The sequence below is a fragment of the Pagrus major genome, chromosome 8 (genome assembly GCF_040436345.1).
Source record: "Pagrus major chromosome 8, Pma_NU_1.0".
NCBI lineage: Eukaryota > Metazoa > Chordata > Actinopteri > Spariformes > Sparidae > Pagrus > Pagrus major.
In genome coordinates this window covers 26102687-26127022 of record NC_133222.1, presented here as the reverse complement: position 1 = coordinate 26127022, position 24336 = coordinate 26102687, and the positions used below count along the sequence as shown (strand labels likewise).

Here is a 24336-nt window from a genome sequence, read left to right as displayed (position 1 = left end):
GCAAGCTGGAGGTCAATTTGCTTGGCCGCCTGGAAATTGTGAGAATCGAGGGGAAAAGTGCAAACCTGGTGTCCCAGAAAGGAAAGAAGAAAATAAACATAAACATTGACCAGCTCACACATTATGTCCAGCCAGAGGAGAAGGCCCATGCCAAACTAAGAAAGGAGGGATCACAAAGGGAATATAAAAGAGTGAGTACAATGTCTACCATTTCCTATGTAGTGACATTTTATACACTGAGATGTTTGTGTGTAAAATGTGTCTTTTGTTTTTAGCTGGATCTTGTAAACCATGATGTGGCAGCTGGAGCTGTATGCCACCAGGGACGCTGGACTCTTATTGTGAGTAATTGTTCACTGAGTAGATACAAATCATGTCACTATCTGGTGTACAAGAGGTTGGCTGTAATCATCAAATGCATTCTTTGTATGTGGACCCATTTGGGGCCACAAAAGAGCAGCTTGACCACTGCAGGGATGTCACAAAGTGAGTGAAGTGTCAACTCTAATGATAATGTATTCCTGCACCTTGGATGATATTGTGGCAGCAACACAACACATTACATCATTCCCTGTGTGACCACTGTTTAACTTAGCTACCATGAGCTTGTCCTTGTAAAGTTGTTTTAACATCAGTTAACTGACATTGAATTGGTGAAGATCTTAAATGGGCTGAGGTTAGAAATAATGAGCTGTGATCAATATTTGTCTGTGTAGAGCACTGGTCCGTAGACATTCTCTTGTGGGGAGGAGAGCTCAGGGGCTGATGTGGATGAGTGGGTAAGACAGTGAATTTTAATGTTGACTGATGTTAAGATGGAAGATTGGGATCCACCCTGGATAGGTTACCTCCACATCACTGGGTGAACGCTCACTATCACATGGCTATTGAAAATGCAGTTTCATTATACTCACTTGCATGTCTTTGCACCCGATATATCTTGAGTAATGATACACAGGATTGATGTGCACAGTGTTAAGACTACTTCATTCATTGTACACATCCTTCTCTGACTGTGAGGCTTACCTGTTTGCCAAAATCTGACATCTGTTTTTCTGTTTCCCTTTCAGATTGAGTGGACCACATGCAGCATGTGGTATCATACCACATGTGTTGGTCGTCCCTCTACTGAGGGGGACTCCTTTTGTAAAGGCTGTGACAACTAAAATAAAGTTCTACATTACTGACTATAGGGCTTGCATTGCATCTTGAATGTAATATTGTCCACCACGTTGACATATGTTGGATTTGTTTTCTGCTGTAACACAGGCTGGTGTGTTGCCCATGGTTTGATTTGGTGGGTGTAAATGATGACAAGTGGGGAATACAGCCAGTAATTCAGGAATATTTTGTTAGGCTTTATATCATGCTGCTACTATCAGGACACAATTATCTTACATTTTACATGCAGGAGGCTTTGCTCTTGTAAAGCGTTGACAGGGTGACTGTCACAGGATTTGCACTGTCTAGTCACTGTCCAACCTAGGCCACACAAATTTGGCATTTTACCCTAACTCAGGGCTCTGCAACCTGCGGCTCTGGAGCTGCATGCAGCTCTTTTGCCCCTCTGCAGCAGCTCTCTGTGTTACATTTCACATGAAAATGAATAATATACATATATTTTTTTTATCATCATCATCACTGCTTTAGGCCGACAGTGATTCTTACATTCTCCGACAGTAAAAATGTGCAGCCTACACACAGAATTGTATCTGTTCTATCAAGTTGTGATTAATTGAATGATCCTGAGTTAATATCATTGTGTTTTATGCTCAAGCCCGAGGGTTGTGATTGCTGTATGTGGCCGAGGATAAAACAAGGTTTAACTCACACTGAAATGGACTAAAATAAAAATTTAAACTGTCCTGTGTTTTGTTTTGTTTTTTTGTTTTTTCCTTTTACTGTTTTTAAATCTAGGCTGCCGCTATGTGTTTTATTTATTATTAAATGAGGCTACTTTTATTTTGTACATTTTCACAAACACAGGGAGGACTTAAGTAGGTCTGCATATATAGTTCTGTATTGCTCCTCTATTTCTATTTATTGTAGGCTTGTTCTTTTATTTCATTAATGCACCAAAACACGGCATCATTGAAATGGAAATGCAAAGTTCAAGTTCTTTATACTGTAAGCATAACTAGCCCACTGCAGAGTTGCCACATCATGTGAAAATATAACTGAATGCTCATTTAGGCCTATTAATAATCTTGATAGGCTAAGTTAGACTTCTAGGCTGCGTTACCTTCATTCTAAGACACAAATGTGTTTTGCGGCTCCAGACAGATTTTTTTGGCGAGGGACAGGGGGGCAAGAATGGCTCTTTTGATAGTAAAGGTTGCTGACCCCTCCCCTAACTTCTGGTAAGAAGTCACCCTCTCCCTTCTGATATTCATCTTAACACCATGAGCAGTGTGAGATACACGTCTGGACTTTGCTATGAACCATGATCGACGGTCAATACAGATGTTTGTATCACAAGTTGGTCTGGGCGTCTCACGCTTTGCCACAGTTAATAATAATAATAATAATAATAATAATAATAATACATTTTATTTGTACAGCGCTTTTAAAAACTCTCAAAGACACTTTACAAGAATGGAATACATACAAGAATACATAAAATCAAGTGCGTGGTGCATAAACTCAAGTGCATAGTGCGATAGAGGAGAAATATGTAGTAAAAAGAACAGTGTATGAGGATATGGATCTGTGTAGGTTTTTGGGAGAACAGGTTGAGTACAGCAAACTGCTACAGGTGCAGATGAAAAGCGAGTTTGAAGAGGTGGGTTTTGAGTAATGACTTGAAGGTGGATGAGTCTGGGCAGTCACGGATGTGTTTGGGGAGGGAGTTCCAGAGGGAGGGGGCAGCAATGGAGAAGGCTCTATCCCCCCAGGTACGGTGCTTGGTCCTGAGGGGGGGTGAGAGAAGGTTAGCGTCTGAGGATCTGAGGTTTCGAGAAGGAGTGTGGTGGTGGAGCATGTCCATGAGGTAGGGAGGGGCCTGGTTGTGGAGGGCTTTATGGGTGAGTAGGAGGAGCTTGAAGTTGATTCGGTGAGGGACAGGGAGCCAGTGAAGGTTTTGGAGTACGGGGGTGATATGTTCACGGGAGCGGGTGTGGGTGAGGAGGCGGGCAGCAGAGTTTTGGATGTATTGAAGTTTATTGAGGACTTTGGAAGATGAGCCATAGAGGATGCTGTTGCAGTAGTCCAGTCTTGAAGTGATAAATGCGTGGATGAGAGTCTCAGCTGCAGAGAAGGAGAGTAGTGGGCGGAGGCGGGCAATGTTTTTTAGATGGAAGAAAGCAGTTTGGGTGAGGCGGCTGATGTGCTGTTCGAATGAAAGAGTACTGTCCATGATGATGCCAAGGTTACGGATGGAGGGAGAGGGAGACAGGTTGATGTTGTCAAAGCTGAGGGTGAAGTTCTGGGTCGATGTGGTGAGATGTTTTGGGCCAATGAGTATGATTTCAGATTTGTCACTGTTGAGTTTGAGAAAGTTTTTTTGCAGCCAAGATTGTAGTTCTGACAGGCAGTTTGTGAGGGTAGAGTGGGTGGCAGGGGTGATGGATTTAGTGGAGATGTGGAGTTGGATGTCGTCGGCATAGCAGTGAAAACGGAGACCATGCCGACGGATGATGGAGCCAAGGGGTAGTAGATAGATGATGAAGAGGAGTGGACCGAGCACTGAGCCCTGGGGGACGCCTTGAAGCAGGGGGGCAGTGGAGGAGGAGCAGTTGTTGACATGGATGAACTGTTGTCTGTCTGAGAGGTAGGATTTGAGCCAGGAGAGAGCGGAGCCAGTGATGTTGAGAAATGTTTGTAGGCGGGACAGGAGGATGGAGTGGTTGATGGTGTCGAAGGCTGCAGTGAGGTCAAGGAGGATGAGTATACTGAGGTGGCCGGAGTCTGAAGAGAGGAGGAGGTCATTGGTAATTTTCAGGAGAGCGGTTTCGGTGCTGTGTTTGGGGCGAAATCCAGATTGAAAAGGTTCGTATAGTTCATGAGAGTGGAGGTGGGTTCGGATTTGTGAGGCGACAACACGTTCCAGAATCTTTGACAGGAAAGGGAGGTTTGAGATGGGACGGAAGTTTGAGATGATGTCAGGATCCAGGCCGGGTTTTTTGAGGATGGGGGTGACAGCGGCCAGTTTGAGGGATTCGGGGACAGAGCCAGAGGAGAGGGAGGAGTTAATAATGATGGCGATTAATGGGGAGATTGTAGGGAGGCAGGATTTCACGATGGAGGATGGGATAGGGTCCAGAACAGAAGTCGAGTTTTTTATCTTGGTGATAATGGGGAGGAGTTCCAGGGGAGAGACAGGGGTAAACTGTGACAGAGGTTGAGTAGTGGTGGTGGTGGTGGGGGGGGTGAGAGGTGGAGAGGCTGACATGGGGGGGGGAGTGCTTAGTTGGTTGTAGATAGTGTCAATCTTAGACTGAAAGGATGACAGGAAGGAGTTGCATTTGTTGACTGTGAAGGAGGTGAGGGTGTTGTCGCAGGGTTTGAGGAGTTTGTTGATGGTGGAGAAGAGAGTCTTGGGGTTGTTGGAGCCAGAGTGAATAAGCTGAGAGTAGTAGGTGGACCGTGCAGCAGTGAGGGCGTTTTTGTAGTCTGAGAGGTGGTCTGTGTAAATGTTGAGATGGACTGTGAGACCGGTTTTCTTGTAGAGTCTTTCAAGCTGGCGTTTACGGATTTTCATTTGACGGAGTTGGGGAGTGTACCAGGGAGCTGAGTGGGTGAAAGAGACTGATTTGGTTTTGAGGGGGGCCAGGTTATTGAGGCAGAGGGACAGTGTGTCATTGTAATGGTTGACCAGGTCCGTAGGGTTAAAAGTTAAAGGGGGGGTGGACAGTGTGTTGGCCAGCAAGTCAGAAAAAGCTGAGGGGGAGATGGATTTAATGTTCCTGAAGGTAATGTTGCGTTTGAGTTTTGGGGGACGCAGGGGGGTGATGAAATCCATGATGATGGCCAGGTGATCAGAGATCTGTAGGTTGAGGCTGGAGAGTTTATGAAGGGTGAGACCGGCAGAGCAGACTAGGTCCAGGATGTGGCCGCGACAGTGGGTGGGGAAGTTGACATGCTGAGTGAATTGAAGGCAATGAAGCAGTTCCAGGAGGTCTGTTGCACTTTTGGAGTTAGGGTCATCGATATGGATATTGAAATCACCCAGCAGCAGAATTGAGGGGGATATGGCGGATAGCTGGGTGAGGAATTCGGCGAGGTCTGAGAGGAAGGAGTGGTTTGGTTTGGGGGGACGGTAGATGATGGTGATGACCAGGGGGGGTGGGACCAGGCAGTTTGAGGGCAATATGTTCGAAAGACTGAGCAGGAGGGATGGAGATAGTGGATGCAAGGAAATTTTTCTTGAAGATGGCAGCAACGCCACCACCCCGTCCGTCAGGGCGTGGTTTGTCAATGTAGGTGTAGCCAGTGGGTGTGGTCTGATTTAGGGAGAGGTAATCGAGAGGTTTGTGCCAGGTTTCGGTTAGACAGAGGAGGTCGAGTTTATTTTCAGTGATTAGTTCATGTAGTATGGCACTTTTGTTGGTCAGAGAGCGGGTGTTGAGTAGGACCAGTTTGAGGTGTTTTTGGATCTGAGTCGAGGAGGGGGTGGCAGGAGTGCAGTGTATGGGGAGCAAGTTGTTGTTTTTCTTCATAGTCCTGGATGTACAGCATGGGCGGGGTGGTCTCTGTGTTATGATGGATTGTATGGGGAATGTTTCAGGTGGGAGGGATAATGACTGGTTGGGTCGTACGGGGGCGCTAGTGAGCTGGACAGTGGTCTGTGCCTCTGCTGGCGAGGGATGAGGAAGAGTGTCGGTGAAGGGGGTGTGTGGTGTAAATAGTCAGTCTCGTGGAGCAAAATGTACAGTGTGTTGTATGTTGGCTGCAAGCATGCGACTGCCAGTGGTGTTTGGGTGAAGGCCGTCGGGCTTGTAGAAGGAGGGGCGGTTCCAAAACAGATTAAAATTGTCCGCGAAGTTGAAACCTCGAGCGTAGCAGGCATGCTTGAGCCAGGAGTCCAGCTGGAGCAATCTGGAGAAGCGCGCGTCCCCGCGACCAATTGTGGGAATGGGACCGGAGATGAATACGGACTTTCCACACGTGCCCAAGAAGTCCAGGAGGGAGGTAAAATCCCTTTTGGTGAGCTCGGAGGCGCCCCGGGCCAAGTCGTTGGTCCCTACGTGCACCACTATGCGCGTTATGGAGGATGGGAGTGACTGAAGCAGCCCAGGAAGTTTTTCCAGAATTTTTGGGGCTGTGGCGCCGGGGAAACAGCAGGTGGTGGCATTGAAGAATCGGATATTCCTAGTGATGGAGTCACCGATGATCAGGGTGGTAGGTGGGAAAAGTGGGCGAGGATGAGGTCTGGCCGGGCGGGATGGTGACGAGCCACCGTCCGGGCCGTGTGTCGTCCGCAGGATCGGTGGCAGGGCCCGGCCGGACAGGTGTTGCGGTGGGTCGTCCGTTTCGGCCACAGGAGGAGGAGAGTCTGCCTGCAGCGTGTGATGGCGGAGGCCACCGGAGCGTCGGAGAACGGCTTCCTTCAGGAACTTGCGGCGAGAGGCAGGGTCAGTCGTTCGGAAAGAGAGCCGGTGGCCCGGGGCCGAAGCACGGCGGCACCGGGCGCCGGCGGGCGCCGGCGGAGAGGAAGGCTCTGCGTCATCAACGGGCGCCGGGGAGCACGCGGCGGGGCCTCCCGGCACCGGGCGAAGATCTGGGTTGTCGGCCAGGGCCTCGAAGCGGTTGGAGAGGCTCAGGCGGGGAGAAGCAGTCCCATCCTGGATTCTCTTTCTGTCACGGATAACAATTTCGGCCCGGGATGACTGAAGGCTGGGTGTTGAGGAGGTGAAAGGCCGCGGACAGGTGGAGGTATCCCATGGGACAGTATCCTGGAGGGCTGCTTTGAGCGAGGCAATGTGCATTGATTGTTCGTGTGCAAGGTCCAAACAGGAGGTCAGCATGGTCTGTTTGTCCTGCAGTTCCTCGGAGAGTCGACGGATGTCCTCCTTAAGGTCGGTGATTTGTTTGTTAGCCATGTTAGCCAAGTTAGCCATGGCTGTTGCTTTTTGCGTGTGCACACACGATCCTTGTGTGCACTGCATGTTAACAGTGTCTTTAGTAGAGCAGAAATATGATTGTCTTTAGTAGAGCAGGAGTATGATTGTCTTTAGTAGAGCAGGAATATGATTGTTTTTAGTAGAGCAGGAATATGATTGTCTTTGGTAGAGCAGGGATATGATTTTCAGACGGTTAGCAGGCTAGGTTGACACAGCTAGCAGGCCGGAGCCGCTGGGCTGCTGGGCTGCTGGGCCGCTGGGCTGCTGGGCTGCTGGTCCGCTGGGCTGCTGGGCTGCTGGTCCGCTGGGCTGCTGGGCTGTTGGTCCGCTGGTCCGCTGGGCTGCTGGGCTGCTGGGCTGCTGGTCCGTTGGGCTGCTGGGCTGCTGGGCTGTTGGTCCGCTGGGCTGCTGGGCTGTTGGTCCGCTGGGCTGCTGGGCCGCTGGGCTGCTGGTCCGGTGGGCTGCTGGTCCGCTCTGCTCTGCTGCTGCTCTGCTCTGCTGCTGCTCTGCTCTGCTGCTGCTCTGCTCTGCTGCTGCTCTGCTCTGCTGCTGCTCTGCTCTGCTCTGCTGAAAAAACCCCAGTTGACTGACCTCACGCTGAGTTCGGGCTGGATGTCAACATACTCTGCAGACTGTTTCATGAGCAGGCTGTATGACTGTGTACACAGTTTTGACATCGACTTGGCATCAGCTTAATAGCAATATACACAGCTGGGAATGATGACTTTAAGTAACCATTTGAACAGAGTGTGGAATGAAAGAAATAATCGATGATAACAAGAGTCACAAGTTAACCTGGATGCTGCGCACTCAACGCCACAGCTAACAGCGATCTCCACCCTGCGCTCGAGCCGCTCGGCGTGAACAAATGCCTAAGACTGTTTCACCCATCAGCTGTATGTGAGTACAGACAAAGATATAAGGCCGATGACATGCACTTTTGGACGATTTATTGACAGTTGCGTTTTTTTTGGACATCGACACACCTACACTGTCATTATGTGCTCTGTAGCGTTCGTTGTGAAGTGGTTTGCAGGTCGCAGACCCCAGCATCTCTGTGTGGAATAGTGGTGTACAAACCACGTCAAACTTAATATACATATACAGTGCATCCGGAAAGTATTCACAGTGCTTCACTTTTTCCACATTTTGTTATGTTACAGCATTATTCCAAAATGGATTACATTCATTATTTTCCTCAAAATTCTACAAAAAATACCCCATAATGTCAACGTGAAAGAAGTTTGTTTGAAATCTTTGCAAATTTATTAAAAATAAAAAAAAGCGAAAAAATCACACTTTGTCATTATGGGGTATTGTTTGTAGAATTTTGAGGAAAAAATTAATCTAGTCCATTTTGGAATAAGGCTGTAACACAACAAAATGTGGAAAGTGAAGCGCTGTGAATACTTTCTGGATGCACCGTATATGACTTGGATCGATGAGCAGGGTGATCGGTGATTAGCGGACAGGGCCGAGGACCCTTCTCAAGAAGGGATTCTCAAACCACGCCTCCAGCCCATCTGGGACCCTCACCAGTTAAAATGAACACCAGTTAAACTGTCACACTGGCTCCTGGTCACAAGCTAGCTCCACAGCCGGACAATGCCATTGCTATGCTCCACCTCCGACCTCCATGCCCTCAACCTAGACCTCCACCCGGACTGCATGGACACTCTCACTGAAACCGGACTACTTCGCAGCGGCTGCCCTCTACACAGAGGTTCTGGCCATATATTCACCTACAACTTCTCATCTGCAAACTCTATCCCATCCATCTTGTCCTGCTGCACCGCCACTTCCTCATTACGTCATCACAACAACAAACGACATGTGAACCCATCAAAAGTCCTCTCAACCTGTCATAAAGCAACGTCACCTGAAGCTGGTTTTATCACTCAGAGATAAAAGCCACATTCTACATGAATTCATAACCTGGACTTATTCTGCATGACTGAAACCTGGCAGAAACCCGTGGACTGCTTCTCCCTTAACCAGACCACCAGACCATTGACTCCTCTGGTCAATGCCATCATCTAATCCCCCCCAGCCAAATCCCTCCTTTATCTCCGACTTCTCAGATTTCCTGACCCACCTATCTGCCATCTCTCCTTCTATTCTCCTCCTGGGTGATTTCAACATCCACATTGACACAGATCTCACTATACATCACCCCTCCGGTCTCAACCTCAACATCACCGACAACCTTGCAATCCCCATGAACATGGACATCCCTCTCCCCACCCCAAAAGATAAATGCAAAATATCCTACAGAAACCTCAAATCCCCCCATACTCTCCTCCTGCCTCGATCAGCTGGCTCCCATTAAAACCAAAACAGTCTCATTCAGTCACTCTGCTCCCTGTTACATTCCTGAACTAAAAAAATCAATCAATGAAGATCTCCCAAAGACTACATAGTGCACCTTTAACACTTGTATTGTCTCTTAAAACATATCCCAGAGTTCTTGGCTATCCCATGAACTGCACGGTAAACACACCCAGAGCTGTATCTGCTCTCTTGTTACAGTAGCAGTTAATTAGGTTGGTCAGGAGGGAGCTTTATTGATCGTTTCAGTTAATTGGTCATTTAACTGTCCAATCCCACAGGCCCATTTACCATCACAGCTACTGTTTCAGGTAGTGTGTGTTTGTATGAGGCATTAAGGCTATGCACAAAAACCGCAGGACCCACAATACACTTTCTGCTCTAACAGCCTGATACTTCCAGTTATAATTATTTTTGCAATGCTGTGGTAGAAATTGGAAAAACAGACACATTTACAACAATTTAACAACACTTCAAAGACATCAGAAAATGTCAGTGGGTTTTAAAAACCAACAACAACAAGGGGGAAAAAGTCAAATAGTAAAAAAAATTCAATAGTATAAACTACTTAATTAATTCTTGTATCTTTAATGGATAGACATCACACTGGTGGAAGAACAAGCAGTTGGAGGAAAACTCAAGCTAATTCGTTGGTGTATGTTGAGGGGACTCTGCACATAATCAGGGCCTGGTAATGTGATACCCCGGTGTCTGCAGGGTAAGACACAGAGACAGCAGACAGAGGGACACAGGGGCAGACTGGTAGATGGCAGCTCCTCAGAAGCACAATATCCCCTATATTGGGTTTAGAACAAAAAAATTAAACTGGAGCATGTGGTATGAAATCTGTACTATTATTTGTGATTAGTGAATTATTTAGTAGTCTGAAAGCCCCTTTACCTACGGTAAGACCTATTGCCAAGGGGCATAGTGAGTCATGTAAATGTAATACTGCCTATCCCCAGTGACAGAGACATCAGATATGTCGACAGTTATGAGGTCATATGTAGAGTGGTTCTCAAGTCAAGTCTCACCCCTCAGAAAGACACCAAGATTTTCTGAATAGTATTTTTTCATCGTATGTCATCATATGACATTCGTCAACTTTTTGGGTTTAAGGGGCAATTTGTAAGATATGTACATAATTTAGTAATTAGTTTTTCAAACAGTTTCAAAGAATGAACATTATCAACAGAATGTGAAGAAGCAAATATGTTGATGTTTTATCAAAGTTGTCTATGAATTGTGTTGCAGAGACTAACACCAACTTGTCCTGTCGCATCAGTGTTTCCCACAGGATTTCATTAGACTGCAGGGGGGTCTGGGGGCATGCTTCCTCGAATGAAAATGTTGTACATTTTGAAGTTAAATGCGTCAATCTGGTGCACTTTGAGAGAAGAATTAAGAGGCTATATTGTAAATAACATGAACATACATTAGAAGTTGTAGAACATTTTAAATGTAGAAAATACTAAAATATAACTCCAAGCTTTGGCTATGCTGCCTGGTAATTAGTTAGGTAATTATCACAATTCACTATACAATACAGCTTTGGCTAAATACTAATAACACAAGCAGTGGTGTAGTATAGTTTATTGCAGTGGGTATACTGTGATGATTCCTTCCCAGCCTCATACACACCCATCCCGGACCGACACCCCATAAGCACCACCGCACTCACTAATGCATACAGTAGGCTACATGCATCCACACATAAATGAAAGCATTCTGAAAGACTGGGTATGTATTATCAACAATTCATTATAAGCAACACAATACTTTAACAGCATATGACATTTACAGCTGGAGAGATTTAAATGCTTTGGACTGATTTTCTACTGTTTTAGTGTTAATCACCATCCCTGGTGATTTCACATGGCTGGAGGAGACAGTCAGTCACTGCTTTGACAGTCAATGGTGCGCTTCACATGGGGGTTCATCACAGATCTTTGGGCTTTTTAATTGTGGTCTGGATGAGAGTGAGAAAAAAATACAGTCCTCTTTGTATTTTTTTTCTCACTCTCATCCAGACCACAATTAGGAGAGGAATTAAAACAGTATATTCACTTATCTTATCTTCAATGGAAAAATACTCCATTACAAGGAAAAATCCTGCATTCAAAAACTTACTCAAGTAACAGTACATAAGTATTATCATCTAAATATACTCACAGTTTTAAAGGTAAAAGTACTCATATTGCAGAAACATTGCCACTGTGAGTGTTACATCATTATGCATCATATAATTGGATTATTAATTCTGATGCATTAATGTGTAAGTAGCATTTTACTATTGTAGTTAGTCAAGGTGGAGCCAATAAACTGATCACATGTTTTCTATATAAAATCTTAATCTGAGAAGTAACTAGTAACAAAAGCTGTTAAATCAATGTAGTGGACTAAAAAGTACAATATTTCCCTCTGAAATGTAGTGGAGTAGAAGTATAAAGTAGCATAAAATGTAAATACTCAAGTAAACAACAAGTACCTCAAAATTGTAATTTAGTACAGTGCTAGTGAGTTAGCTAGATTTCACGGTAAAACTATTAAACACTGACCGACATTAAGAACATCGCTCGCAGCTAGCTAACTTCAGTTACACTAGATTTGGCACAGCAGTAAATATAAATCAATACGCGCACCAACAATCCCCTGCTGTTACAATAATATCTGCTAACTTGTATTTGACTTTCACGTACCAGGTGTAACATTAGCATCAGGCTCCTTTTCTGTAACGTTAGTTTCTGCAGTGTCATCCGAAGTGGCAGCAGCAGCTTCAGGGCCAGGCTTACGAAAACACTCAAACAGTGTAGTTTCGTTTCATATCTCCTTTGGTGGTATATGCTACAATAATACAGAAAAGTGATTCTACATTATGTTAGCTAATTTTAAACTCGCAACGCTGAGAGCTACTGTCTAGCCGGGGAAATGACCATCAAGCAACTGTGTTCGTGGGTAGGTGACGTCAGGTATAGATCACGGACTCACGGCCAAACTCAAGCCACAGACAAAGAGCACACAGGGTGAATTTTGTGAATGGAAGTGAAAAGAGGAGATGCATTCCCCTGCAAAATTTATTTTATTGCAGTTATTTACCCGGTATTTGAGAAACAAAATCACTGAAGTTAAAGTTCTGTCACAAAACTATATTGTTATGGATCCTAAGTGGGTATACGGAAATCCTGGAGCTTTCTTAGTGGTATACGGTGTATACCTGCGTATCACGTAGACTACACCACTGAACACAAGCCTATAGGCAATTGTCATTATCAATCCAATGTTACTGAACTATATTGTAACGCAACCTTGGCTGAGACTATCATTGTCTTGTTTTTAATTACGTCCGCCTGTGAGGAAACACATCTTGCCTTGTCTGATCTGACTCATTGAGGTGCTGCTTGAAAACACGAGTTTCATTTCGTGCACACGTGTTCACGCACTACACGGTTATTTTTTTGCAAGCTGCAGTTCATAAACACTGTTACCCTAAGTGCTATCAAAATTAATTCATGAGTTGTATTTAGTCTCACGTTTCTCAGGTAAAAAGTCACAAAACAGCTCTGGAAGAGGCTAATAAATAAAACAACAGACCAAGCAATTTAATTACCAGCTAACATTAGCTAGGTTAACAAGACAGACAGACAGACTTGAGATGGATAGACTGCAAGCTAATACATGAACTTTACATTACTGTTATTTGAAAGTATTTGAAACGACCTGATACAGTTACAGCCTCCTCGATTTTCAATTTCCACCTTTAGTTAGTTTATTTAGCATTAGACCTACGGGTTACTTTACTTACATAATTCATATTTTATATCAATAATGTAAAGTTGTAGCTAGGTTATGTTATTATAGGTTAAACCACCCAGCAATATATACAGTTATTAAAATCAGTTCATCCTTTACCTGCTGCAGCCCTAAAGTTAAGAACACATTAATGCATCAATAGTTATAATTAAGAATATACTTTACATATATTATTCTGAAATGGACCATTTGTTCATTCAGTCATGAAAATTAAGACCGTGTGTTTATTTAATGTTTTCAAGCACATGAAATCAGTCAATGAAGATCTTTCTGTTCTGATTAATATGTCTCTTGTTGATGCACCCCAGTAGCTCAGTTGGTAGAGCGTGCAACGCATATACAGACACCCTGCAGAGTCCCAGGGTTTGTGTCCGAACCGTGGTCTCTTGTTGCGTGTCATCACCCTGCCTCCCGTCATCTCTCAAACCACTCTAACAAGAGAAGTGAAACATGTCTCCCCCCACCGACTTGTTTTACAGTTTCATCAGAGTTTTTTTAGCCTTCGCTTTCATAGCACATGACTACATTCTCTGGAGTCGGAACTGGACAAGATATGGCAATGTCCAGGACAACACTCTGAAACACCTGATGGTGGGTTTTGCCATTCTTGAAAGACTTTTTAACATGGACATTTAACATTGAAATCACTATTGTATCCACCACATAGCATAGCAACATGTTCAATCTGTTTTTTTTTTTTACTTTGTGAACCTTCAAGAATTCAGCAGTTAAACAGTAGCCAAAGTAGTAATAAGATTATCACCCACACATGCATTCAGAATGAAGAATGCAAGAAATATACTATGCTACTTTTCAAATACTATGCAATAAATCATATTTTACACTAATATTAGCAAATAATAACTACAAATAACACGAATAATAACTATAATGGGAGCAGAGGTGTCAAGTAACGAAGTACAAATACTTTGTTACCTTACTTAAGTAGAGATTTTGGGTATCTATACTTTACTGGAGTAATTATTTTTAAGCCAACTTTTTACTTCTACTCCTTACATTTTCACACAATTATCTGTACTTTCTACTCCTTACATTTTAAAAATAGCCTAGTTACTCGTGAAATTTTGCTGCACCTCTGATGCGCCTCCGGAGAGGCACAGTATTGGCGAACCGAATCAGTGTGAACGGATAAGCCGGCAGCGCGGAGCGGGGGCGTGTCGGTCTGGTGTTCACTGTCTGATAACTGTACAGATCCTTCACTCAACAAAATATAGATACAAAGCAACGTTACATGACCATACAACAGTAACGTAGTAACTGGTTGTGTCTTTGGCAACTTATATGAGGAAAAAAATACCGCAGTTATTCGTGGAGAAGTCCGACCGACTCTTCGTCACATTTCTGCCCGAAAAACAGCGTCCCCGGCAAAAAACTTTAACTCGCCAAATGTTTGTTGCGGTGAAGACTTCAGTGAACTTTCCCCCATAAACAGCCTCCCTCCCCGCAAGTGATAGAGTCAGACAGCATCCTGTTTACTGATGGCGATTATGTAATTAAGAAAAAAACGTAACTTTGTCATTTTACAGGATGTTTGGTGGGTCAGGATCCCAATCACAGCACATTATAACAGCATCCATATGATTATAAACAGTCAGCGGATACATGTTTAGATTAACAGGAGGACACCGGGGAAAACACATTGAAAAAAACACACACGTCATCATCATGACGTGTACCGTCACGCCTCTTTTGGAGCTGCGGCGCCGACTTTCTGTGTGAATTACACTCTTTTACACTCTTTTTTGTATGTACTTTAAAAAAACTGTATTCTAATGTAACATTAACTTGATATTGACATTAAAAAATGTTTTAATACATAATCCATGTCTTATTATAAATTAGGTTGTTATGGTATCAATCTGAAAGGTAAAACCATGGAATTTTACTCAATGGCCTTTGTGCCCTGTCATGTGGCCTTGGTGCCCCTAAAATGACGAAATTCCAACCCTGTCCGACACCCTATTGGTTTGTACGCGATCCATCGCCCCATAACATTATAGTCATTATGGCCTTTAGAAAAATGTTTTTTTGGGGAGGTGGGGTAGTGCACTATAGGCCCCTGTGGCGCAGCCTAAGCTTTTGTCCTTAATGGCATTTTTTCCCCTTACATTACTTTTACTTTTATACTTTAAGTAGTTTTGAAACCAGTACTTTTACACTTTTACTTGAGTAAAAAGCTTGAGTTGATACTTCAACTTCTACAGAAGTATTTTTAAACCCTAGTATCTATACTTCTACCTGAGTAATGAATGTGAATACTTTTGACACCTCTGAATGGGAGACATTTTATCAGTTACTAAAGAAAAGTTTGGCATTCCCCCGTGGTAGTTGAGTTCATATTTGACAAGTAAATATGCATTTTATGTTTGGAATTTATATTTACTTTAGAACATATCAAACTCCACACTCATCCAGCATAGAAATATTGTTTTCACGTAATGGACATGCTGCATTGCAGAAGTCATAGAACATTAGGTTTAATTTGTAATGATGTACTGTATAATTGTTAAATGTTAATGTGTATAGCATTAATAGTGTAGTAATAGTATCAGTAGATTTGGCATTATTGGTGGACAAGATATAAATGCATAAAGATAACCTGGCTCATAAAGTGATCACTGATATTGTTATTGTTATTAAAAGCATTCTTTATTCTGTGTTAGACAAACAAAATATGTAACTACAGCTGTCTCAACATTGGCACTTTTTTTGCAACTTGGATGGCCTGTAAGGTCACAGGAAAGTCAACAGTGAGCAAAATGAAAAGTGACAGTCATGAACAGTCAGGGTTTACACATGTGGTTTGAGAAGTCCGCCAGAAGCTGTCTTAAATTGACTTTTTATCCCGTTTAAAGCTACATTTTTACGATACACTTTTTAGATATCGGTGGTTTTTAACTTTATATTTTAACCGGATGAAGGATTTTAGTCATTGGACGTCTGGATCTTAAGTTATCAGAGAGAAGCTGAGCAACCGGCTTGTTCTTAGCCTGGTAGCTAATTAGCCAATGGAGACTAGCAGCCAATACCACCGCTGCCTCACGCCGTCTCCACCAATGCTACCACCATTACAATCCGGGAAGTGACCAACCCTGCTTGCCGAAGGCTGATCCACCTCAGCAGGCCCAGTGTTTGGGCCTGTGTCACAACCACCACCAGTCCATAAAAGAAATGCCTCCACTCACCTCACGATCCGGATGTGACAGCTGTCTCCGATATTTAAGTCAGCTTGTCTCCTTCCTAAATAATGGTCCATTTACTCTCCATCTTATGCAGTTCGGCTTCAGGGCCCATCACTCCGCGGAAACAGCTAGCTGCTTCTTCTTAGAGAAGGGCCGAGAAATGGTCGACAAGGGAGGTGTGTTTGGTGCTGTGTTTTTAGACCTTCATAAGGCTTTTGACACAGTCAATCATCACATCCTAATCGCCAAACTGTCTGCTTTTAACTTCACCCCACTGACACTCAAATGGATAGAGTCATACTTGGGTATGAAGTCAGTAAACCTGAACAGTACTACTAACTCAAAAGTATTGTGAAAACAGCAATCAAAATCCACTATCAAGTCAACCCAACTTTAAGTTACTAAGTGTTCCAAACGAGGAATGTAGTTATAATTTCATGCTACTTAAATTGTCTGAGTGATCATCACTATCTTACTCAAAACCTTTGAATGCACGGAGGCATGCAACGTAATGATGTCAGTGCGTCATTGTCATATGTTTTATCTATTTGAATAATCCGGAGGTAATTCATCAAATTCGACTAAACAAGGTTAACTTGTATCAATTCTAATCAATTTCAGATCAATTTATTCAATCTCATAAATGAAGCAGTGATTTCTACACAGTTTCCATCGGTTCTCCACATTAAAAACAAACCTGCACAGACAACGACATACGGTTAAATATGTTTATTTACTAGATAAATCAGGGTGAATAAATGAAAGGGTGATTTAAACAAATAACAATGATAACAGAAAATGTGGAGACTATGATTAAGGTAATGGGATTATATGAACATGAGCGGATGGTAAAGTTGCGAGTCTGGAAAACATTCAAATATTACGGGAGTAATTTTGACACTAACGAGACCCTAACCGGATTTCTCTTAATAAAAGATTATTATGAATGATAAGTCAAGAGACACCAACTCAGTACATGCGTGTGAATCCAGCAGTGTGCAAGGTGCTTAGCCTACTTTGTCTGGAGAGTTGGGACGTCCACCACTTTGAGTCTTTCCGCCGGAGTTGGTGGCTCGACTGCGGGCTTGCAGTGCCGGTCCAAGAGCCAGAGGGAAGTCGCGGTTCGTCCGATCTCACAGTGGGTGGCTCTCTCGTCCAGGTGTCGGAGGGAGAGCGCAACTCGTCCAGTACTCAGCAAGATGGTCCCGGTCCGCTGCCCAGCGGGGTGGCACCGCTTGTGAGCGTTGGAGGCAGGCCGGTCTCGGCTTGGCACAAAGTCTTTCTTTCGTTGCAAACAGCTTGAATGGTTTGTTGAAGCAGGCAGTTACTGCACGTCTTTATTAATGGTGTTGGTCTTAATAAAGATCTTCTTCTTCTTGCATGGAGTGGTGGCTCTTAACTTCTGATTGAACTAATTCAACTTTCTTGACGAAAATAACTAGAGAATAACGCTGGCCGGGCGAGTCCTCAGTTATTACTCAATACAAGACGAATTAAGTTAAATTCACTTCCACTGAATAAAATAGTGATACTTAACAAAAACTATCAAAGCAGAACTTTGTTCTGTTAGCATTTAACAAAAACGAAAGCACTTAAAGCAAGTGTGTCCACACCTCGAAATTATAAAAATGAGGTAAAATCGCACGTGGTCAATTTTGCAGAGATTTCTGCCTAAGAGTGTGTCGCAAAAGTAGAGAGTAAAGTGAAGGGTTGAAAAATTTAAAAGGAAGAGAGCGAGAGAGAGCTATCTCTCGGTTTTGTAGTCCCGAGTGGCAGGTGGGAACCGAGGGGCGGGCTGACGATGTTCACACTGTAGACCATATCATAAGCCTACACTCACGAAACTTAATTGAATTTAAACTATCGATTTAATGTTTCGAGATCGTGCTTCGCCTTTCTCAGAACTTTACCATGGCAAAATAAATGGACTTTGTCTAACAATGAAATAATATGACCTGATTAAAATCACTGAACATTTAAAAGAAGTTAACACTGGATCAAAACATAAAAACACACTTAAAGATACAGTAGAACTGATAGAACTGATCACTTATACACATTTCTTCTAGTTCTAGCTTAATACTTGTAAACAAAAACAAATTAGAGACTTTTACTGGTAATCAAGAAAAACGTAACGTACAAAAGATCTCCCGACAGTCTAATCCAATCGTAACAGGACTCACCACTAGAGGGTACTGTGGTTCCACCAAACCCAAGACACGTTTAAACATTAAACTTGATTTTAGTCAAATTTCATCACAGAGAAAGGGGAAAAAGAACAGTTTTATGAACTTCTTTTACTGACTCTTAATTTGTTAGAATTAAGAGGGTGAGATCCTGACTTAATGGTTAATTAGAAATGGTCTGAAATCTGGAGGAATACAGAGACCATTTGGGTGTAATGTCCCACAGATAGTGAGACCAGATGTGTCGTAAATAACAGACATGGGAGGGTCACAATAACAAGTGAGAAAGGTTTCCAGTGTCCTTTCACTCTCTAATGTGTGGATTAGAAATTAGAGGGAAAGAGAGAGACAGAGGGAGAGAGAGCCATCAGACGTGTTACTTAATTTGCAAATGTAAAGACATTGGTATTAACACTTTCTCTCAGGTGACTCCATGCTCACTCAAACTGACCTGTGAGGGAAGAATTTATCTGTTTGGAGGGGAAAGAAAGTTCAAAATGGGAGTTTAGGTTGTAAATTAATTAAAAGTGTCCTCATCTGAAGATTTTATGGTCAAGGAAAACACTGTCCTCTCTGCCAGGAGATAAGGTGGCAGACTGGAAGGTGCCTTCTTCCTGTGAATAGTCTTCATCCAGATGAAAAGAGTTAACAAGAATAAACAGGGCCTCAGCAGCCAAGAGTCAGAGGCAACAGGCATGTGTTCCTACAGCAGGACCGAACGAGGCATAATCAAACCAACATGGTGGTCGTGAAGCGAGGGGAGTGCATCAGTTGCTGAAGTTAAGAAAACTTGTAAGTATAAGGGTAAAGTCTTCTAAAACTCACCTGCATGTTGTTTAATTGCATAAATGCAACAACGAAATCGTACTTTTTAGTTTGTCTGCGCTTTTTTACACATTCAGCAAAACACGCGGTCACAGTTACCGGTCTTTGGTGAGGACGTGTTGCATGAACTGAGTGCAACAATCATAATGACAATAATTATTTTCAGTCGACGGTATTGTTATTCTTTATAAATGTGTTTCTGCTGGTAATGTTAACATTAGGTTGAAAATAAGCTGATATGGTCCAGTAAAGCTGCCTCCCCCTCCACCTCGAAGTAAGAAGAAGGTGGGGGGTGGCTGCTTGTTTGTGTATAATTGGAGCAGACGAATATTAAGCTGTTCAGGCTATTTACATCCCACAAAACTGCATTTTTTTTTCAGATAACGTCAGGTGGCTATTCAAACATGAACCGAAGGGTTTACTTCAAGAAAGCCGACATGTTTGTAAACGTAGCTGGAATACCAAGTCTCGCAGAGCTCGCGCGAGAGTCAAGTTGATGCGCTCACTATGTTTACAGGCAGAGTAAACAGCCAGATTTACTCTTACTGCTATGTAAACGCCGTGCCTCCATGTTGATATTCCTTTGTTGATAAAACAAACAGGAGCCTCAGACGACCTGTAAACATACCGAGCGTCAACTGTACTTTCTATTTCAGCTCCGTTTCCAAACATGTCCGCTTTCTTGAAGTAAACAAACCCCCTTGGTGTATGTTTGAAGCCATCCGACGTTGTCTATGAAAAAAAAATGTGGTTTTGTGGGATGGAAATAGCCTAAGATCTCCCATTATATGCTGCAGTGGCGATGCGGGGACAGATATAACTACTGCATAAGACCTAAAATATTAGTAAACTATAGCCCCAGGTTGAATTTGCCTGGAATTGTCCTTTAATGACACACTTCTTCTACTTCCATACCAATTAATTGTCTTTCCCTGTAGGCTGAAGTTGGTACCCAGCACAAGGCATCCTTGGCAAACAAGGTAATGTTTATGTTCATTTTTAATGTAAGATGTATCCATTAAATTTAACGTTTGGGCAGGAATGTTGATGATAATTGTTTTTGCTTTTAACTGTATTTTTTGGTGAGCCAGATAATGCAGTTTTCTATGTTTAAAGGGATAAAAGAAATAACTATAAAGGCAAATGTCATCCCCAATTGTTAAGACATTAGATTAACTATAATAAAGGCTAGGCTATATATGTTGCACAGTTGTTTAGTTTTTTTCGAAAAATAGCTTAGACCACAGCATTTAACAAAGATTGAAAAGGCAGTGAATGGCACAGAACCTCTATGGTAAACATTGATCTTGAAACAAAGACACTGATGGTGACTTTTGTTTGAGTAATCGAGTGGAAGTGCAAGTTGTGTACTGTGTCTGCAGACACCCGGGCACAGTTATTCCAGCACTATCGCTTGAAACACAGCCATTATTCTAGAGTTAGCCCTCTACCATGTCTACATGACTCTTGTATTTGTACATTTCTGTCCTTTAATGCCTTGAAAATTAATTTGTCACGGTTTCACAGAGATGTGTGTAGGCCCAGTGCAAGTGATGGAGCACAAGCAGAAAGGGCAGCTTTTACCTGTTGTGTGTGTAACTCAGTGGTTCTCAAACTTTTTTCGTCATTCCCCACTTTGAACAAGTGGGGATTTTCAAGCCCCACTTCCCCCCGTCGCCCCAACAAAGATCTTGACAAATTACTTCAAATTATTTCAAATTTATTGAAATTACTAGCACCAAGTATATCAGTCATATTTGATACTGAATCAAAATCAAAAACAACAAATAACACGTTCAAAAAGAGAAAATAAAATGCAGTTGTGCTATCATAACTTCATTTGCAATCTGTGCAAAAAACAAGAGAACTTTCCCTGCATTAGTGGCTGCAGTGTGCCTGTTTTACACTGCACAAAGTTCAAAAAGAGAAAATAAAAGTGCAGTTGTGCCATTATAACTTCATTTGCAATCTGTGCAAAAAACAAAAACATAAACAAGGTGCTCTGGCACAACTCAAGTGAACTTTCCCTGCATTAGTGGCTGCAGTGTGCCTGTTTTGCACTGCACATCCTTTCAAAACGGGGTTGCAGGCTGGAAACTGCCACTCTCAAGTCATGCTCAATGTTGAGCTGAGATCTGTACTTCGTTTTCAGAGAAGCAACAGCTGAAAAGCCTATCTCACAGAGATATGATGTGGCAAAGGGAAGAAGGATGTACAAAGCTCTCTGCCCGATGAGGGGATATTCCCTCTCCACTCCAATCCAGAACTCACTAAGAGTGTGAGCTGTAAACCTCAGCCTCAGGGTGGAGTCAGAGGTCATGTCAATGAATTGGTCCTCTTCAGCCTGGCTCAAATCAGCAGGCACTGCAGATAGAATAAAAATAGGATTACTTTATTTGTCATTGCATAATAAACATGAAAAAATCTGTTGAATAAAAATATATTTCAGTATACAACATAAATAAAATATATGATTATGATCAATAAAATCTACCTGCTGCACTGAATGGATCCATAACCCAGGCATACTGAGCACTGTTGTTCGGGAAGTATTTCTGAAACATTTCTCTCAGAGAAGAGATGTGCTGCTTTATACACGGGATCACTGTGGTGGCTCCAGTATGAATGGTTTCAGCAACTTCACTCAGGTTCTCAAAGACATCTACATTTTGTTGATCGAGGCGTCTGCCCCATGCCTCGAGTTTTCGGGAGAATGCAGTGATCTTGTCTGCCAGGTGAGGTAGGTGCTTGTCTTTGCCTTGAAGCTGAAGATTTAATTCATTCAGCTTGCCAAACACGTCGCTGAGATAGGCCAGCTTCAACAGAAATTGTTCATCGCTGAATTTGCTTGCAGCCTCGTACATGCGCTCCTCCTCCAAAAAAAGCCGAATCTCCACTCTCAGCTCAAAGACGCGCGACAACACTTTGCCCCTGGAGAGCCACCTTGCTTCGCTGTGAAACAGCACAGATGTGTGATCAGCTCCCATCTCCTCACAAAGTGCAGCGAGCAGTCGCGCTTTCAGGGGTCGAGTTTTGATGAAGTTTACAATGCCCACAACCTCTGTTAAAACTTCGTTTAGTTCGGGGCTGAGCTGTCTTGACGCGAGCGCTTCCCTATGAATGACACAGTGCGTCCAGTGCGCATCTGGAGCAACCTTCTTGATAAGTGCCTGCAGCCCGTTTCTTTTCCCTGCCATGGTCTGTGCGCCATCAGAGCAAAAGCCCACACAATTTTCCCATTTAAGATCGTGTTCTTTTAAGTAACTGTCCATGATCTTAAATAGTTCATCAGCCGTGGCTCTCTTTTTTATGTATTTGCAAAACAGCAAATCCTCACACATTGACTCGCTGTTCACAAAGCGGACATATGAAATAAACAAGCTGTCTTTATTGCTGTCGGTAGCCTCATCCACTTGCAATGCAAAACGTGTTTCTTTTATTTTTTGAATGAGTTGATCTTCAAGATCATTTGAAATGTCACATATGCGCCTCGCAATTGTGTCATTTGAAAGAGGGATAGTTTTCAATTTGGCTGCGCTTTTCTCATCCATCATAGCTGTCACCATGTCAAGAGCAGCGGGCAAAATCAGCTGCTCAGCAATTGTATGTGGCTTTTTGCATTGCGCGATTCTGTATGCAACTTTGTATGAGGCAATTTGTGCTTGACAGTTAACTGATGCAGCCTTTACCATGCGTTGCTCCTGCTGTCGATATTCTGCCAATTTTCTTTTAAAGAAATCCAGTGGCTTGGTAGCGTGACTGGGGTGTGTTGTCTCCAGGTGCCTCCGTAATTTGTTTGGTCTCATGCTGTCCGCTGCTAACGGCTTCAGACACAGAACACACATTGGTCTCTCCTCTGCACCGACCACTGAAACCGTAAATCCGAGACCAATATAGCTTTCGTCATATTTTCTTTTTGGTTGGATTTTTGGTTGACTTGGCCCCTCTGTCTGGTCTTGTGTGTGTGATGGTGGCGCTGGCTCTTTTGTGGTCCGTGTCACAAATTTATCCATGTTTCTCACAGTTACCGGCTACTTTGTTGTCCCGCTCATGGATGTATTATATTAACGGTCCCGCTGCAAATATTGGCCCGCTGCAATTAACATTCCGACGTCAATCATTGTTTTTGCACTTTAGTTCCAGGTTACATTTTTCTCCGGTCTCCTAATGTTTTTTAATAATTGTAGCTATTAATTATTAGGCTATTACTTTGTTTGTGTGTGTGTGTGTGTGTGTGTTTTGTTTAGAGTGAATTATCTTTATTGTCAATAGCATTTACAGTAAGATAGGCGTGAAATTGAAAATTTCCTCCCGTTTGTCGCGCCCCACCTGTCATGTCTCCGTTCCCCACCAGTGGGGCGCGCCCCACACTTTGAGAAGCACTGGTGTAACTTGAAACAGCCCTTCTCACAAGAAACATTGTTCACTCATTTAAGGGGCCATTTAAAAAAAACGTGAGACAATAACATGCCCATTTAAAAACTGTAACTACAGCACAAATGTGTATTCTTCTTTTAATACACACAAAAGTAGGATACATGCAAATAGTTCAGACTTTCGTGATGAGATAGTTTCAACAGAAAATGCTACTGTAAATGCTGCTGACCTTGATTATGAAGATAACACATAACCATACAAACATGTTTTTATATAATGTATGTGTGGATGTATATATGTTTACAGTTGTAGATATGCAAGGTTTCCTCCAACCAAACGGGTTGTTTACATTTTCAGATTGTGTATTTGTTGGCCTGTCTTTACAAATAGTATAGACTTGAAGTCTTTATTTTTTGGTATCCTTATTGTTTAATCAAAATTCAAATCTTTTATAGCGTCATTTGGAAGTTGGATGGCCATGGATAAACAATTTTAAGATGCCATACATTTTGATATTGAGCACTGAAGATCCTGGTGCTCTTGTTC

General features: G+C 43.0%; 2 protein-coding genes across 2 annotated transcripts; both read right to left on the bottom strand.

Moving 5' to 3' along the window:
* Positions 1-2639: 2639 nt before the first annotated feature.
* Positions 2640-7040, bottom strand: LOC141001653 (uncharacterized). Its single transcript, XM_073472798.1, has 2 exons — positions 5896-7040; positions 2640-5441 (listed from the first exon to the last, which is right to left on the bottom strand). The coding sequence occupies exons 1-2, from the start codon at positions 7038-7040 to the stop codon at positions 2750-2752; spliced, it is 3837 nt and encodes a 1278-aa protein (XP_073328899.1). The 3' UTR covers positions 2640-2749.
* A 14405-nt stretch (positions 7041-21445) lies between these two features.
* LOC141001652 (zinc finger BED domain-containing protein 5-like) lies at positions 21446-22754 on the bottom strand. The gene is made up of 2 exons (XM_073472796.1): positions 21908-22754; positions 21446-21777 (listed from the first exon to the last, which is right to left on the bottom strand). Exons 1-2 carry the CDS (start codon positions 22752-22754, stop codon positions 21446-21448), a joined length of 1179 nt encoding a protein of 392 aa, XP_073328897.1.
* Between the last annotated feature and the right edge of the window lie 1582 nt (positions 22755-24336).